Genomic DNA, 14,202 nt, shown 5'->3' with positions numbered 1-14,202 from the left:
CTAGGGGTAAAACGGGAATAAAGACACAGACCTACTTGAGAATGGACTTGAGGATATGGGGAGGGGGAAGGGTAAGCTGTGACAAAGCGAAAGAGAGGCATGGACATATATACACTACCAAACGTAAGGTAGATAGATAGTGGGAAGCAGCCGCAGAGCACAGGGAGATCAGCTCGGTGCTTTGTGACCGCCTGGAGGGGTGGGATGGGGAGGGTGGGAGGGAGGGAGATGCATGAGGGAAGGGATGTGGGAACAGATGTATATGTATGACTGATTCACTTTGTTATAAAGCAGAAACTAATAAAAATAAATAAATAAAAAATAAAGACCCAAGAATTACGGCAATACCCAGATCTGTCAGTAGGTGGCGCTGAATTACCCAACGCTGGACTTGGACAAATTTCACTTTATTCAAATTGTCTCTATAGGCACATAATATAATTTCAGAAATGTAGAAAGTTTCCCACGACAAACAGAGAAACAAAACAGCTTGCCATGCAAATGAACACAAGACATGGGGAGTGCAAGGCTAGAAGGAGCTTTTAAAGGAGAAATCCTTTGACTTCTTACGCTGTTTCTATTTGAGGTTGAATCCTGTCCATTAGCTCATGTGATTTATCTAGGATGGAGACGGAGTCCGATTTGAAAAATCCACCTCTTAGCCTAATGAGGAGTTAAGCAAAAGTAGGAGTCCATACAAACATATTTTTAAAAAGCATAGTGACGTTTGCACGAAGTATGTGACTTCTGTATACTTACAATTCATGCCATTTCTCACATTGTAAACTGAGTTCTGAGGCTGCTAGTGCTGATAAGAAAGCAGCAGAAATATATCTCCCAATGTTAATAAAAATGATAGCAGAAGGTGAGTGGGTAGTTTCAAGGTCTAACAGATCTTTAAAGTAGACAAAATTGGGTTATTGGGTTGGAGTGGTGGTGGAGGGCATCACCATCTATTTCTTTAGAAAGAGAAAAGAAAATGCAGTAGCTTTCACTTACAGCAAATGCCCAGAGGGTTTGCAAATGTAAAGCATTGTTTATTGCTCTTTCTCTTAGATTATGAAAGCATTTAATCACACAGAGAATTCCAGAGAGTAATATGATAAACACCCTTGGACTCACCATCCAGAGTGGACAAATATTTGCATTTTGTCCCATTTGCTCCAGTTTTTAACTACATTTGTATATTACTGAAATGTCCTTGTGTAACTAAAGAACTTAGCAGGGCTACAGTCAGTCAATTTTGACTTATGCCAAATGCAATTTGTATAAAATTTGGGGGCTGAAAGACTGTGTAACTTAGCATTTCTTTTTTTTTTTTTTTTTTGGCTGTGTTGGATCTTCATTTCTGTGCGAGGGCTTTCTCTAGTTGCAGAGAGCGGGGGCCACTCTTCATCACGGTATGCGGGCCTCTCACTATCGCGGCCTCTCTTGTTGCGGAGCACAGGCTCCAGACGCGCAGGCTCAGTAGTTGTGGCTCACGGGCCCAGTTGCTCCGCGGCATGTGGGATCCTCCCAGACCATGGCTCAAACCCGTGTACCCTGCATTGGCAGGCAGATTCTCAACCACTGCGCCACCAGGGAAGCCCCAGCATTTCTTGTTTTATTGATGAAATGGTAGCAAACGGGAAGAAACCTGCAGAATAATGTCATGGGTATTTCTATCACTTAAACCTTTTTTTTCTCCAAAGCAACTTCATATATAATTTCTCATTTTACTCTGTGAAACAGTTAAGATCGCCATCAATATAAATGTGATAGGGAAGGAAATGGAAACCCAGAGATTGTCTCTGGGTCTCACATCATATCTGGGATAAGAACCCCAGCCTCTGGACACATTTTATTTTGCGGCATGGCACAATGCCTGAGACCCCAGAGGACTTCTGAGTTTGAGACCCGCACTCACTGGATCAGATTTGGACTGTGGACCGGGTTGGCCCCCGGGTTGCCCCAGCCCACCCAGACTTTCTGGGAATGGCAGGCACCCACAGGGCTGAATTCAGAACCTCTAGCCCACACAGAGTAGAACCAGAGATGTTTCAGGGTTAGGAGAGGTGCTTATGGGCCTCCATGATTTCCCTGGGGATCCTTGATTTCCCTGAAATGAGCCAGATGCCAAGGAGGATCTGGAACTGATGGGGCACCCCTTCAGCTGGGGCACCCAGCAGGGTAGAATGGAGCTTACTCTAGGCCCAGGTAGGACTTTGAAATGTTATGAATTGTGTTCAGCTGCCATCAGCTTGGGGCGCTACTCTTCCCTGGAGGATGCAGCGTCTGGTGCCCTTGGGCCCCGATGCTGCGTGCTGTGTTCTCCACCAGGGCCTAAGCGCCTAAGAGCCTGAGCTTTGATTCCAGGCAGTCCTGGCTTGCCTGGCTATGCTGTCACTCACCAGCTGCGTGGCTTGGGCAACACTACTGGACCTCTTTAAGCCTCAATAGCTTTGTCTGTAAAACAAGATGATTATGTAGTTCAGCACTGTCCAACAGAAACAGTGTGAGCCATGTGTGTCATTGTAAACTTTCTAATGGTCACACTGAAAAAAGTGAGAAGGAGCAGGTGAAATTAATTTTAAAAATTTATTTCCTTAAACCCAATAGATCCAAAATACTATCATTTCAATGTGTAATCAGTATCAAACATCACTTAGTGAGAGATTTTACATTCTTTCATGGGAAGGGAGCTACATCTTCAATATCCCACGTGCATTTACATTTACAGCACATCTCAGTTGAGAGCAGCTGTATTCCAAGGGCCCAGTAGCTCCTATGGTGAGTGGCCGTTATTCAGGACAGCATAGCTCCTGCTCATGGGGATTAAGTGAGATTGGGTGTGAAAGCTGCTTAGCTGGACTGTTATTAATATTGCTACTATTATTTTTATTATCCTTATCAACAAAAAACATTCTTACACCCAGGCGAGCATCTTCTTCACCCCATTACTGACTCCTTGGACAGTGACTCGGGAGATTCCCCAGAGCCGAGCTAAAAGGACCCAGCTCTCCATGACTGTTGGAGTGACCTTCTCCACTGAGAAAACCTGTGAGCACCATTCCTCCCATTCCCGTATATATGCCCCTTTGTACTGTGACTCTGCCTTTCCTTCCACCAACAGGTGGAGACTATTTCTCCACTTGTTCAATCTGGGCTTGGCCATGGAACCTGCTTTGGTCAATGGGACATTAGAAAATGTGACACAAGTAGTGATTTGAAAAATGCTTACACATTGGGCCTTGCTTTCACTCCCTGCTGGAAACTCTTCTGCCACCATGCAGATGAGCCTAGGCTAGCCTGTTGGGTGATGAGTGACACATGCCACTAGCTGACATCCAGCTAACTGCCAGACAAAAGAATGAGGCCTTCCTAGGCCATCCAGCTGAGCTAGTCCAGACAAGAAAAGACAACTAGCTGATCCAAAGAACCATGAAAAATTATAACTATTATTGTAAGTCACTACGTTTTGGGGTGTTTTGTTATGCAGCAGAAACTGACTGATACATTTTTACTCAAGGCTCAGAAATTCTTCTTACCTTGTGGGGTAGCAGGGATCGAAAGTGTGGCCATCCCCCATATTAATTATACAGGACAGGTTTCCAATGTAGGGAGAGAGGAGCCATGTAAGGGAGATGGTGACGTTGTCAAAGATGAAACTCTCATTGCACACCATCAGCTTCAGCCCTGCAGATCAAAACTAAAAATATCATTTGCCGTTGCAAAGCAGATGTTTCTGTTTAAAACCTACTCTCGTCTATCTACCTGACCTTTATCTTTAGTGGGGCTTTTAAAGTTTTAAAAATTTTAGTTTTACTTTTTAAAGTTCTTTTGAATTTTATTTTTCATTCCTAGGTAATACATGACCCAGATACAGAATTTGAAATGTACAAAAGGGTCTACAGTGAAAAGAAAGCCCTCCCCGACTGCTACCCCTCAGTCCCCCAGTTCTGCTCCCCAGAGGCAGCCATTGTTACCAGTCTCCTGGGTCTCCTTCCAGAGATACCTACACACTCACAAGCATGTACATACTTTTCTATTTATACACATGGTGCTCTGTTCAGTATTTGGCACCTTCCATTTTTTTCACTTAGTATATTTTGGAGATTGTTCTATATGAATTCAGTTAGAGCTGCCTTATACTCTTTAATAGCTGCACTATGTACCCTAATTTATTTGACCAGGATCCATTGATTGTCTAAATGTATTTTATAATGATTAAAAAGGCAAAAGGCAAAGCACCTTTAGGAAAATCTCCTTGGCTAGGGTGGCTGATGAATCATTGTTAGCAATTTAGTGCACATTAAATTTTACAAATTTGAGCTTCACAAGTTGGCCTGGAGGATGGGGTGAGGGGTAGAATTTGTGGTGGTTCACCCAGCCATGGGCTGATTGGTGCAGCACAGTCTTGTGGTTTCTGACTTAAATGAGAAGGGAAAATACGTAAGAAGCTGAATGCAAATGAAAAGGACTTTCCTGAGCTTGTCAGAAAGCCATTGTGGTCCTGATTGGTACTGATTCATGATCATCCGAGGAAACTCAGGATGCAGCAGGCCCTTCTGGGCACAGAGGCAGGAGGTGGGGGCAGGGGATACTGCTGGATGAAGTCCTTCCCTTCAGAAATCAGAAACTGATGGTGATCAGAACACACTGATTCACAAGGGACAAGATACTTGAAATCAAAGTCAGGACAGAAAATCTGGTCCATGTGGTAGCCAGACCCAACTCACCCCCTACCCCTAAGCTACGCGTCTGTCTGATGACAGCAAGGCTGCAACTGGCAGATCTCCAAAGGGCACCCTTTGTCCAGGAGCAAAACCACCAAACGGAAAGTGCTGGCAAACCATGTGGCCTCTCTTCCCAGAAAATAGAACAAGACACGCTGCTCACTCTTATTCCACCCAAGTGTGTTCTGAAAACTAGTGCCACCCCCGCTTCCTGCACCCTCTCCTCCATGCAGCCCTGTTCCTCCTGTCCCCAAGGACCCCGCTCTCCTGGATGGCCGCTGGGGACCCCAACCTTCTCTGACTCATCTTTCCCCTTCAGAGCTCCTTGAACCATTACTCACGGACTCGGTAGAATTTGCCATTCTGACCGATTAATTGGTTGGACAATGGCATAATGTGGTGTCCCAGCTTGAGGGGAAATTTGCACTCACACTGTAACAGGAATGAACTCGATACAGCCATCTTGGAGGGTAATGTGGCAATGTCTACTAACATTTAAAATGCACGTACCCTGTGACCCAGCATTTCCGCTACTAGGGATCTCTCCTCTAAAAATAATCCCAGGCGTATGTCAAGATATATGCACAAGAATGCACAAGAGAGCACTGCAGAGTGATCCATAACAACAAAAACTCAGAAGCAACCAAAATGTCCATCAAGAGGGGAACAGGTTGGACTTCCCTGGTGGAACAGTGGTTACAAATCCGCCTGCCAATGCAGGGGACACGGGTTTGATCCCTGGTCTGGGAAGATTCCACATGCCGCAGAGCAACCAAGCCCGTGCGCCACAACTACTGAACCTGCGCTCTAGAGCCCGTGAGCCACAACTACTGAGCCCACATGCCACAACTACTGAAGCTCTTAATCCAGTATGACTGGTGTCCTTTGGACACAGAGACAGGGCACGTGAAGTTGGAAGCAGAGATTAGAGAGATGCACCTACAAGGGTTTGTGGCCAAGCATTGCCGACAAATACCGGATGCCAGAAGAGGAAAGGAAGGGCTCTCCCCTGCAGGTTTTGGAGGTAGAGAAGTCCAGCTGACACCTTGATTTTGGACTCAGCCTCCAGACTGCAAGAGAATGTGTTTCTGTTGTTTTAAGCCACCCAGTTTGTGGTACTTGGTAAGGCTGCCCTAGGACATGAATACAATCTCCCTCCTCCACCTTTGCCACCAGCTGGTCCTCCCCCAGCCTCTCCTCTCAGTGCCAGGGTCATCCTGAACTCCCATCATTGACAAGTCCTGTCAGTACTTCCTTCTGTTTCTGGAATCTGCCCTCCGGTGCTTCCCCAACACCCTGGGGCTAGGGTCTGGGTTCCCCAGGCACTAGTGCCCCACCTCCACCCGTGCTGAGTGCTTTGCAGTTCCCTGCACCTACCACACTCTTCCTCGGACTTGCATGGGTTCCTCCCTCTCCCCAGAACACCCGTCCCCATTCACCCAGCTGTCCTTTTCCTGCGTGACTCCTATCATATCTTCAGGTCTCAGCTTAGATCTCACCTCCTCTGGGAAGGTGGCCGGCCCTTTGACCGTTGGCCCACAGATCCACCCTCACCACACTTGGTTCCAAATTGCAGGGAGCTACATTTCCCAAACTCCCCTGTGCACTGGCAGGCGCTGATGGAAGACTGAAGACGACGTATTAACTTCCAATGGCTGCTGTAACAAATTACAAAAACGCAGTGGCATAAAACAGCACATTTATTACCTCACCTTTCTGGAGGTCAGAGGTCTGGGTGGGCTCAGCTGGGCTCTGCTCAGGGTATCACAGGGCTGAAATCAAGGTGTCACAGAGGCTCTTGGGAGGAATCTACTTCCAGTCTCATTCTTCTTGTTGGCTGAATTCTGTTCCCTGGGACCATAGGACTGAGGTCCCATTTCCTTGCTGGCTATCAGCTGGGACCACCCTAAGCTCTTAGAGGCCTCTCTCCAGTCCTCCCATGTGACCCCCTGTCTCTCAGAGCTGGCAATGAGGCGTCAGATCTGTCTCATACTTGAATCTCACTGACTTCTCCATCTGCCACCCCTCTCTTATGCTTCTAGCCAGAGAGAATTCTCTGCTTTGAGGGGCTCATTTGATTAGATTGTACCCACTTCAGTGATCCAGGATAATCTCCCTATTTTAAGATTAGCAACCATAATTACATGTACAAAGACCCTTTTGCCACGTAAGTTAACATATTCATGGGCATGGCATCTCATCATACCTGCAATTCCAGGGATTAGGGTGGGAATTTGGGGGTTCAAAGTCTGCCTGCGCCAGACGGGAAGAGGTACAGGGCAGGGTGCTTTTTGCCCTCTCTCTCACCACATCTCCTCTGAAGCTCCAGCTCCCTCTGACCAGTCCCTCCCTCGTGGTCCTTGCTCCCACAGGGCAGATCATGGTTCTAGCACGTGCTGGGTGGCCCTGACTTCTGGTTTTGGTGTGACATCCCCCATGGTTGTCCCTCCAGCCCTTTGGGGTGGTAGCAGCTTTCTGCTCCTCAAATCTCAGGGTTGAATCATCATCCCCTATTTGGCTTCTCAGTACTTCCGTGACTTGGGTAACCAATTCCCTGCATTAAATTCCCTCTGTTGGAAGACCGAGCGTGATTTCTGTTTTCCTGCTGGGACCCAGTTTGCTATACCCCTCAGTGTGAGATCTGTACCCTACTAGGTGCATCCACAGCACTAGACTACAATCTCCAAGAGAGAGGGAATGTTTTGTTTTGCTTTGTTTTTGTTCACTGCTCTATCTCCAGCACACAGAACAGTACCTGATGCATAGCAGGTACAAAATGAGTCTTGCATGAGTAAGTAAACAGCACCTTTCTCCCTTCTGTGTGACATTGAGCACAGTGCTAGGTAATTGCCTGTATTTGTATCTGTCTCCCCATTAGACTGTGACCTCTTCGAAGAACAGATTGTGTTTGATTCATCCCTGCATCCACAGAGCCCAGGATAGTGCATGGCACAATTTTGGTGCTCAATAAACGTCTATCAGCAAACTGACTGAATGAATGAGTGATGGTACAAACAGACTCCCTGGGGCTCTGCCCAGATCTCCTCCAACCCTCCCCAAAAGGGTGCAGGGCTCCCATCCAATGTGCCCTCTGGGTGTGGCTACAAGGTTTGGAAGCTTGCATCTGGGCCTTTAAGGAAATAGCCCACTGAGCTCCATCTGTGAGGGAGGCACACCCATTGGCCCGTCCTCCGGGCCTTTCCTCCTTGGTGGGCCAGAGCCTCAGGAATGCTGGGGCAATGAGGTGAGCCGAAGAGAACCAACTGGCTGATTTCGGTATTTCCTTCCCCCACGCCTGCTCTAAGGGGAGCAGGGGTGATGTGGGTCAGACGTGGCGGGAAGAGGTGCAAGTTTCTTTCCAAGGGAAAATCCTTGTCACCAGACAAACCTGGCTCAGAGGCAGATTTAATCTGATTTAGAAAAATAAGACCCTAGGGGGCTTCCCTGGTGGCGCAGTGGTTGAGGGTCCGCCTGCCAATGCAGGGGACGCGGGTTCTTGCCCCAGTCCGGGGGGATCCCACATGCCGCGGAGCGGCTGGGCCCGTGAGCCATGGCCGCTGAGCCTGCGCGTCCGGAGCCTGTGCTCCGCGACGGGAGAGGCCCCAGCGGTGAGAGGCCCGCGTACCTCAGTTAAAAAGAAAAAAGAAAAATAAGACCCTAGAGAAACTCTCCCACATGAAGGAGAGATACCATCCAGAACAGGATAGATACCACCTGGAACGTTTGTTTGTTTCAGGACTATTCACAATAGCAAGGATTAAGCAACAATCCGCACATCTCTCAATAGAGGAAAAGACAAACTATGATATAGTTACATAATAAATGAAACAAACTAGTACAACATGTATCAAGACAGATGATACGAATCTAATGTTTTATTCATTTCTGTAATGAGGGAATCTTAAGCAAATATGGCATAATGCTAAGATTTGACAAAGTTGGGTAGTGGGTCCAGGGGATTTCATTGAAATTTTTTTCATTCTTGTCTGTGCGTTTGAAGTATTTCAAAATTTTAGAAATTTAAATTAAAAAAAAGAAAGCAATGTTTTTGCACCCAGTTGGGGTGGGGAGCAAAATGTCCACCTGACCCGTCGGGTGGGTTTGATGTCAGGTGAAGGGTGAGCCACGGTCCCCTTACTCCCCTGCTTGGTGCTGTGGGCAGACTGGCCAGTTTTCCTATATGATGGAGGCCCAAGGTCAGATATGAAGATTGTTCAATCCTTCCAGACCCCTTTGCTGGGCACAGGGCACCAGGAAGTGCCCTGCACTTGCATCCAGAGCTACAGAGCCCTTGGGCCCTACCTGCCACTTCCTCCTTGATGCTGACCCAGCTGCATTCCTCCTCCAGGTCTGAGGGGTTCCCGGCATCCTGGATGCAATAATGGGGAGTCTGGAGCCCATAGAAAGCATCCTGGATCTTGATCACCTCCCCTGAGCACTGAGGCTCTCACAGGCCAGACTCTGGCCGACACCTGTGGCAAAGGTAAGGTGACACCTAAGGGGGGCTCGTGGTCACAGATGGGCAAGTGGCCAGCTGATGGGAAGCAGAGGGGTCTCAGGGGTCTGGACTGTGAGATGCAAGGACACAGTGGGAGCTGACTCAGCAGGGGTGAGAAACAATGTGGTGGGCATGAGCATGGCTCAGGGGCCAGACTGCCCAGGGACAGGGCCAGCCCAGCCACACTTGGGCTGTGTGGTCTTCTGCAAGTTATTCAGCTCCTCCGTGCCTCCTCTTTATGGGGGGAGTCAATATCACACCCCATAGAGTCGTTAGGAGGATCAAATGAGTCTCTACGTTTAGGGTCAGGACTCTAAAAGTGGCAACAATCATTCCACCTGTTTTGAGTGCCTTCCTTGAGACTTATCTGAAAACAATGCCTGGCACATCATAGATGCTAAACAAGCATTTGTTGAATGCATGAGTGATTTCACTGAGTCTTCATACCAGTCCTATGAGCTGCACTATTATCCTCCCCTGTGGTAACATTGGGCTCTGTGGGGTCACTGTGCTGATACCCCACTCCAGCCCAGCTCCTGGCATGTGGTCTATGCTCAGTAAACATTTGTTGATAGAGAATGACCTGGCTCAGATGTGCACAGCAGAAAGTAGGAAACACTGCCTTCAGACTCAGGCCCATCTGCCTGGTGGGTCCGCCACAGGGCAGGGGTTGAGATCAAAATCTGTGATCATTTCCTAATGGCTGCTGTAACAAATGACCACAAACTTAGTGGCTTAAACAGCACAAATTTATCGTCTTACAGTTATGGTCAGAAGTTCAAGATGGGCTTTACTGGGCTAATATCAAGGTGTGGGCAGGGCTGGTTCCTTCTGGAGCCTCTAGGGGAGAAGCTATTCCCTTGCCTTTTCCAGCTTCTAGAGGCTGCCCCTTTCTTCATCTTCAAAGCCAGCAGCACAGTGTCTCCCAGTCTCTCTCTCTGATCTTCCCGTCTCATCTCTGTCACCTCCCAGCTGTGTGGAACCTACCCTATCTGAGTATCACTTTTCTTAGCTTTATCATGGGCCTGCGACAGAATGATGGAGGTATTTCTACTGTGTGATGAATAAGTGCACAGAGGCACATACAGCTCAGTGCCTGGAACTCCTGCTGGATGTATGTTAGCTCTTCCTAGTGTGACCTCGTGCCAGCGACTGCAAGACCCTGGGGACTAACGGTGCTGAGACAGGCTTGCAGTGGGGGTGGGGAAGGGTATGGGGTTTGGCGGGGAGCTTTGGTAAGAAGTGTGGAAGTTGGGCTTCCCTGGTGGTGCAGTGGTTGAGAGTCCACCTGCCGATGCAGGGGACACAGTTTCGTGCCCCAGTCTGGGAAGATCCCACATGCCGCGGAGCGGCTGGGCCCGTGAGTCATGGCCGCTGAGCCTGCGTGTCCGGAGCCTGTGCTCCGCAACGGGAGAGGCCACAACGGTGAGAGGCCCACGTACCGCAAAAAAAAAAAAAAAAAAGAAAAAGAAAAATACCTAGTAGGCCATTTGGGCTGTGATAGGGATGACACCAAGGGCCTGGTTTGTACCATTATAACAAGAGATGGTCTTCATAAGAAATTAGAAATTGGAGGTTGGAGAAGGGAGCCATGCAATGTGGTGGGACTCTGGAACATTCAAAAAAGGTGTCAGCAAAACCGTTTCTTGTGGCAGGGTGGCCAAAGGCTTTAGAGAACACGGTTGTCTAATGTCTGGTTTTAAGCTGTTAGCTTGCTCTGACCTAAGTTACCATTATTTTGTTTTTTGCTTCCACCCCTCTCTCCCCAGCCCCTGGCAACTACGACTTTCTATCGCTATGGACTTAACTGTTGTGAACATTTCCTACAAATGGAATCATACAATATGTGTACCTTTGTGCCTAGCATAGTTTCTCAAGTTTCATCCATATTGGACCATGTATCCATACTTCATTCCTTTTATTGAGGAATAATATCCCATTGTACAGATAGACCACATTTTGCTTCTTCTTTTTTCTGTTGATGGACATCTGGATTATTTTATTCTGTGAATTTCTTGGGGGGAAGGAATAATGTCTCTTAACCTCTGTCTATCCCTTGGCTGGCACACAGTAGGACTCAATGAGCATTTGCCAGCCTGGCCCCATCTCCCAGGTCCCTGGGGCTGACACTTGACACCCCCTCCCTTTCCCAGAAACCCTTCCAAGACCCCTGGAGTAGCCTTGCCAGGCAGAGCCCTGGGTAGAATGTGATGTCATTGCTGACTCACAGGCTGGAGCACAGGCTGGGCAGAACTGGCCTCTTATCTCCAGGGGCTAAGCATCTAATGACTTTCATTAGAAAACTATGTGGAAGGCCACACACAGAGATAATGTATCTCCTGGATAAAGGCTTAATTTATGTCCCTCGTGGAACATGCTTGGAGACATTCAATAAGGAATGCAAATCTGCAGGCTGAATTCCATTTCCACATTCTTTATATTCTGATAAATTGCAGACTCCTGGGCACAGAATTCATCCTGGTGATGTCAGCTCCCTCTGTGTATGTGAAGAAAGGAAGCAGGACATGGCTGGACCCATGTGAGCCTGATTCCAAGGATCCGATCCAGCTGCCTAAGCCTCCAAATCCTGCACTGCAGGATCAGCCAATGAAAACAGAAAGAGAGCAAATTTGGTTTAAATAGGGCACTGAGTTCATAAAAAGAACCATAAAGCTATTCACGCCCTGTGGCCCAGACATCCCAGTCCTGGGAATAGACCCATTTTAGTTTTGGTCCCCTCAGAAGCTGAGACAAGAATTTAAGTGCAAGCAGCTTATTTGGGAGGGGGTGCAATTCTATATGAACTGGTGTTTTTGTTAGTCATATTGAATCTTTGCCTTCCATTCGATCAAAAAGACAACATGACAAAAGAATTTGCGTGGTCCCATCACCCTAATACATTCTCGTTTCTTTGTGGTTTCTTCAAATGCTTCTTTTCTTGAAGACAGATATTTACCCAGGCACAATCGTAGTGTACATATAACTAGCTCATATTACATCCTGCATTTCCCACTTAGCATTAGATAGTAAGCCTCTTCCATGTTGTTAAAGGGTATTGAAATCCGCATGGTGGTGGCCGAGTCTCCTTTCAAAGAATGGACATTGACTACACCATTCCCATTTTGCTAGATGTTCTATGTGGTTTCCGTCACCTGTTTGTGATCTGTTCACTTTTGCTATCCTAGTCAACACTTCTATGAACATCTTCTTGCACTTACCCTTTAGCCTGGGCTGAGTTATCTCTTGAGGGTTATAGCAGACACTGTCAATGCCCCGCCTTACCCTACACTTACCATGTAAGGCTTCTCAATGCACCCATGGCTCTTTGCCTACCTCTGCACACAAGGAACAGAATGGAAATGCCTGGAAGTTAGAGCCTCTCGGAAAAAACTCTCACCTTATTGACCAAAGTTGCTGGGTCAATCCCCCAGCTCTCTAAAGATTACTCTAAGGCATGTTCACACCATCTGCAGAGTCTCCCACCAGACTGAGCCTCAGTTTCCTGAGATGGTAATGACCTTGATAATGTACTGTTAATGTCTACCCTCCCTGTTTCACTGCTCCACTCCTGGGTTCACCACCCAAATAAACCATTTGCACTGGAATGTTTGTCTTTGGGTCTGCTTCTGGGAGAGCCAAGCTCAGACAAGTCTATCCTTGGGACTGGGATGCCTGCCCACAGGGCATGAACATCTTTGTGATTCTTGCTATGGACTCAGCGCTGTTTAAACCAAATTAACAATCTCTCTGTTGTTCATGTTGCTGATCCCTCTTGAAGGCTCAGACTGCCAGATCAAATTCTGGGAAACACGCTCACACAGCTTAGTCGTGCCCTGCACACTCTTCTCATGGTTTCAGTTCTATACTTGGGGACCAGCTCTGAGCAACTGATAACGACCTGAGTCATTGGAATGGTGGGTTGTGTTCTCTTGGTTTTTTAAACATGTATGTAGGTGAGGCTTCCAAGTTTGCTCATGTATGCCTTGTTGTTTGCTTCTATAGGGTGCCTGGTAACCTGGATCTTAAAGGACTAGTCAGGAAGAAAGGGGTGAGGTGGAGGTAGGGGTGGGGGAAAAGCTGGTAGAAAGGGGTTCTCAGGGAGAGGCCCCAGAATGTTAAGTCCCTATTGCGTGTCAGTACCCCAGAATGAACATAAGCCACAAAACCCTACATTATACCCCCTGGGTGGTCTGCCACGGCAGGCCACACCTCCACACGTTTGCACATGCTGTTTCTCCACTGAGAATTTCTCTTATACGCTTGCACACTTACACCCTTTTTCAAGAATAACTCAACTATAAACCGTTTCTCTGAAGCCTTCTCAGCCTCTGCACGAGTTAATTGCCGCTTAATCCATGCCCTGGTAACAGTTTAATCTACTTCCATTTTAGCATTGCTTAAGTTTTCAGCCTTAAAAAAGAGAACAAGAGGGCTTCCCTGGTGGCACAGTGGTTGAGAGTCCACCTGCCGATGCAGGGGACACGGGTTCATGCCCCGGTCCGGGAAGATTCCACATGCTGCGGAGCGGCTGGGCCTGTGAGCCATGGCCGCTGAGCCTGCGTGTCCGGAGCCTGTGCTCCGCAAGGGGAGAGGCCACAACAGAGAGAGGCCCGCGTACCGCAAAAAAGAAAAAAAAAAAAAAAAGAGAACAAGAAAAAATATATATATATGTATATATAAAAGAGAACAAGAGATAAACTACAAGAACTTAGATGTAAAAATAAATCCACTTACAGCCTTTGTAGTTTCCACTTTTGAGTTGTTTTGCTTAATGACTATTGTGGGTTCAGGTGTAACTTCCAAAAAGATACATTGAAGTTCTAACCCTTGGTACCTGTGAATGTGACCTTATCTGGAAACAAGGCCTTTGAAGATGTGCTCAAGTTAAGAAGAGGTCATGCTGGCTAAGGGGAGCCCTAACACAATGACTGGTGTCCTTATAAGAAGAGGGAGATCTGAGCAGAGAGACACACAGACACAGAGGCAAGA

The 14,202-nt window shown here is 47.4% G+C and overlaps 1 protein-coding gene across 1 annotated transcript in view; it reads right to left on the bottom strand.

The window, feature by feature from the left end:
* The window catches only part of LOC307066778 (polycystin-1-like protein 2), a gene marked incomplete at both ends in the record, with an annotated part of 83,467 nt that overhangs the window by 59,389 nt on the left and 9,876 nt on the right, over positions 1 to 14,202 (bottom strand). Inside the window, 2 exon segments of the mRNA XM_079724022.1 lie at positions 3,528 to 3,675; positions 9,000 to 9,146. Coding sequence (XP_079580148.1) covers positions 3,528 to 3,675; positions 9,000 to 9,146 — 295 coding nt within the window.

This window comes from Hyperoodon ampullatus (genome assembly GCF_949752795.1).
Source record: "Hyperoodon ampullatus genome assembly, chromosome: 18".
NCBI classification, from domain to species: domain Eukaryota; kingdom Metazoa; phylum Chordata; class Mammalia; order Artiodactyla; family Ziphiidae; genus Hyperoodon; species Hyperoodon ampullatus.
This window is presented reverse-complemented; position numbering and strand designations above follow the sequence as displayed.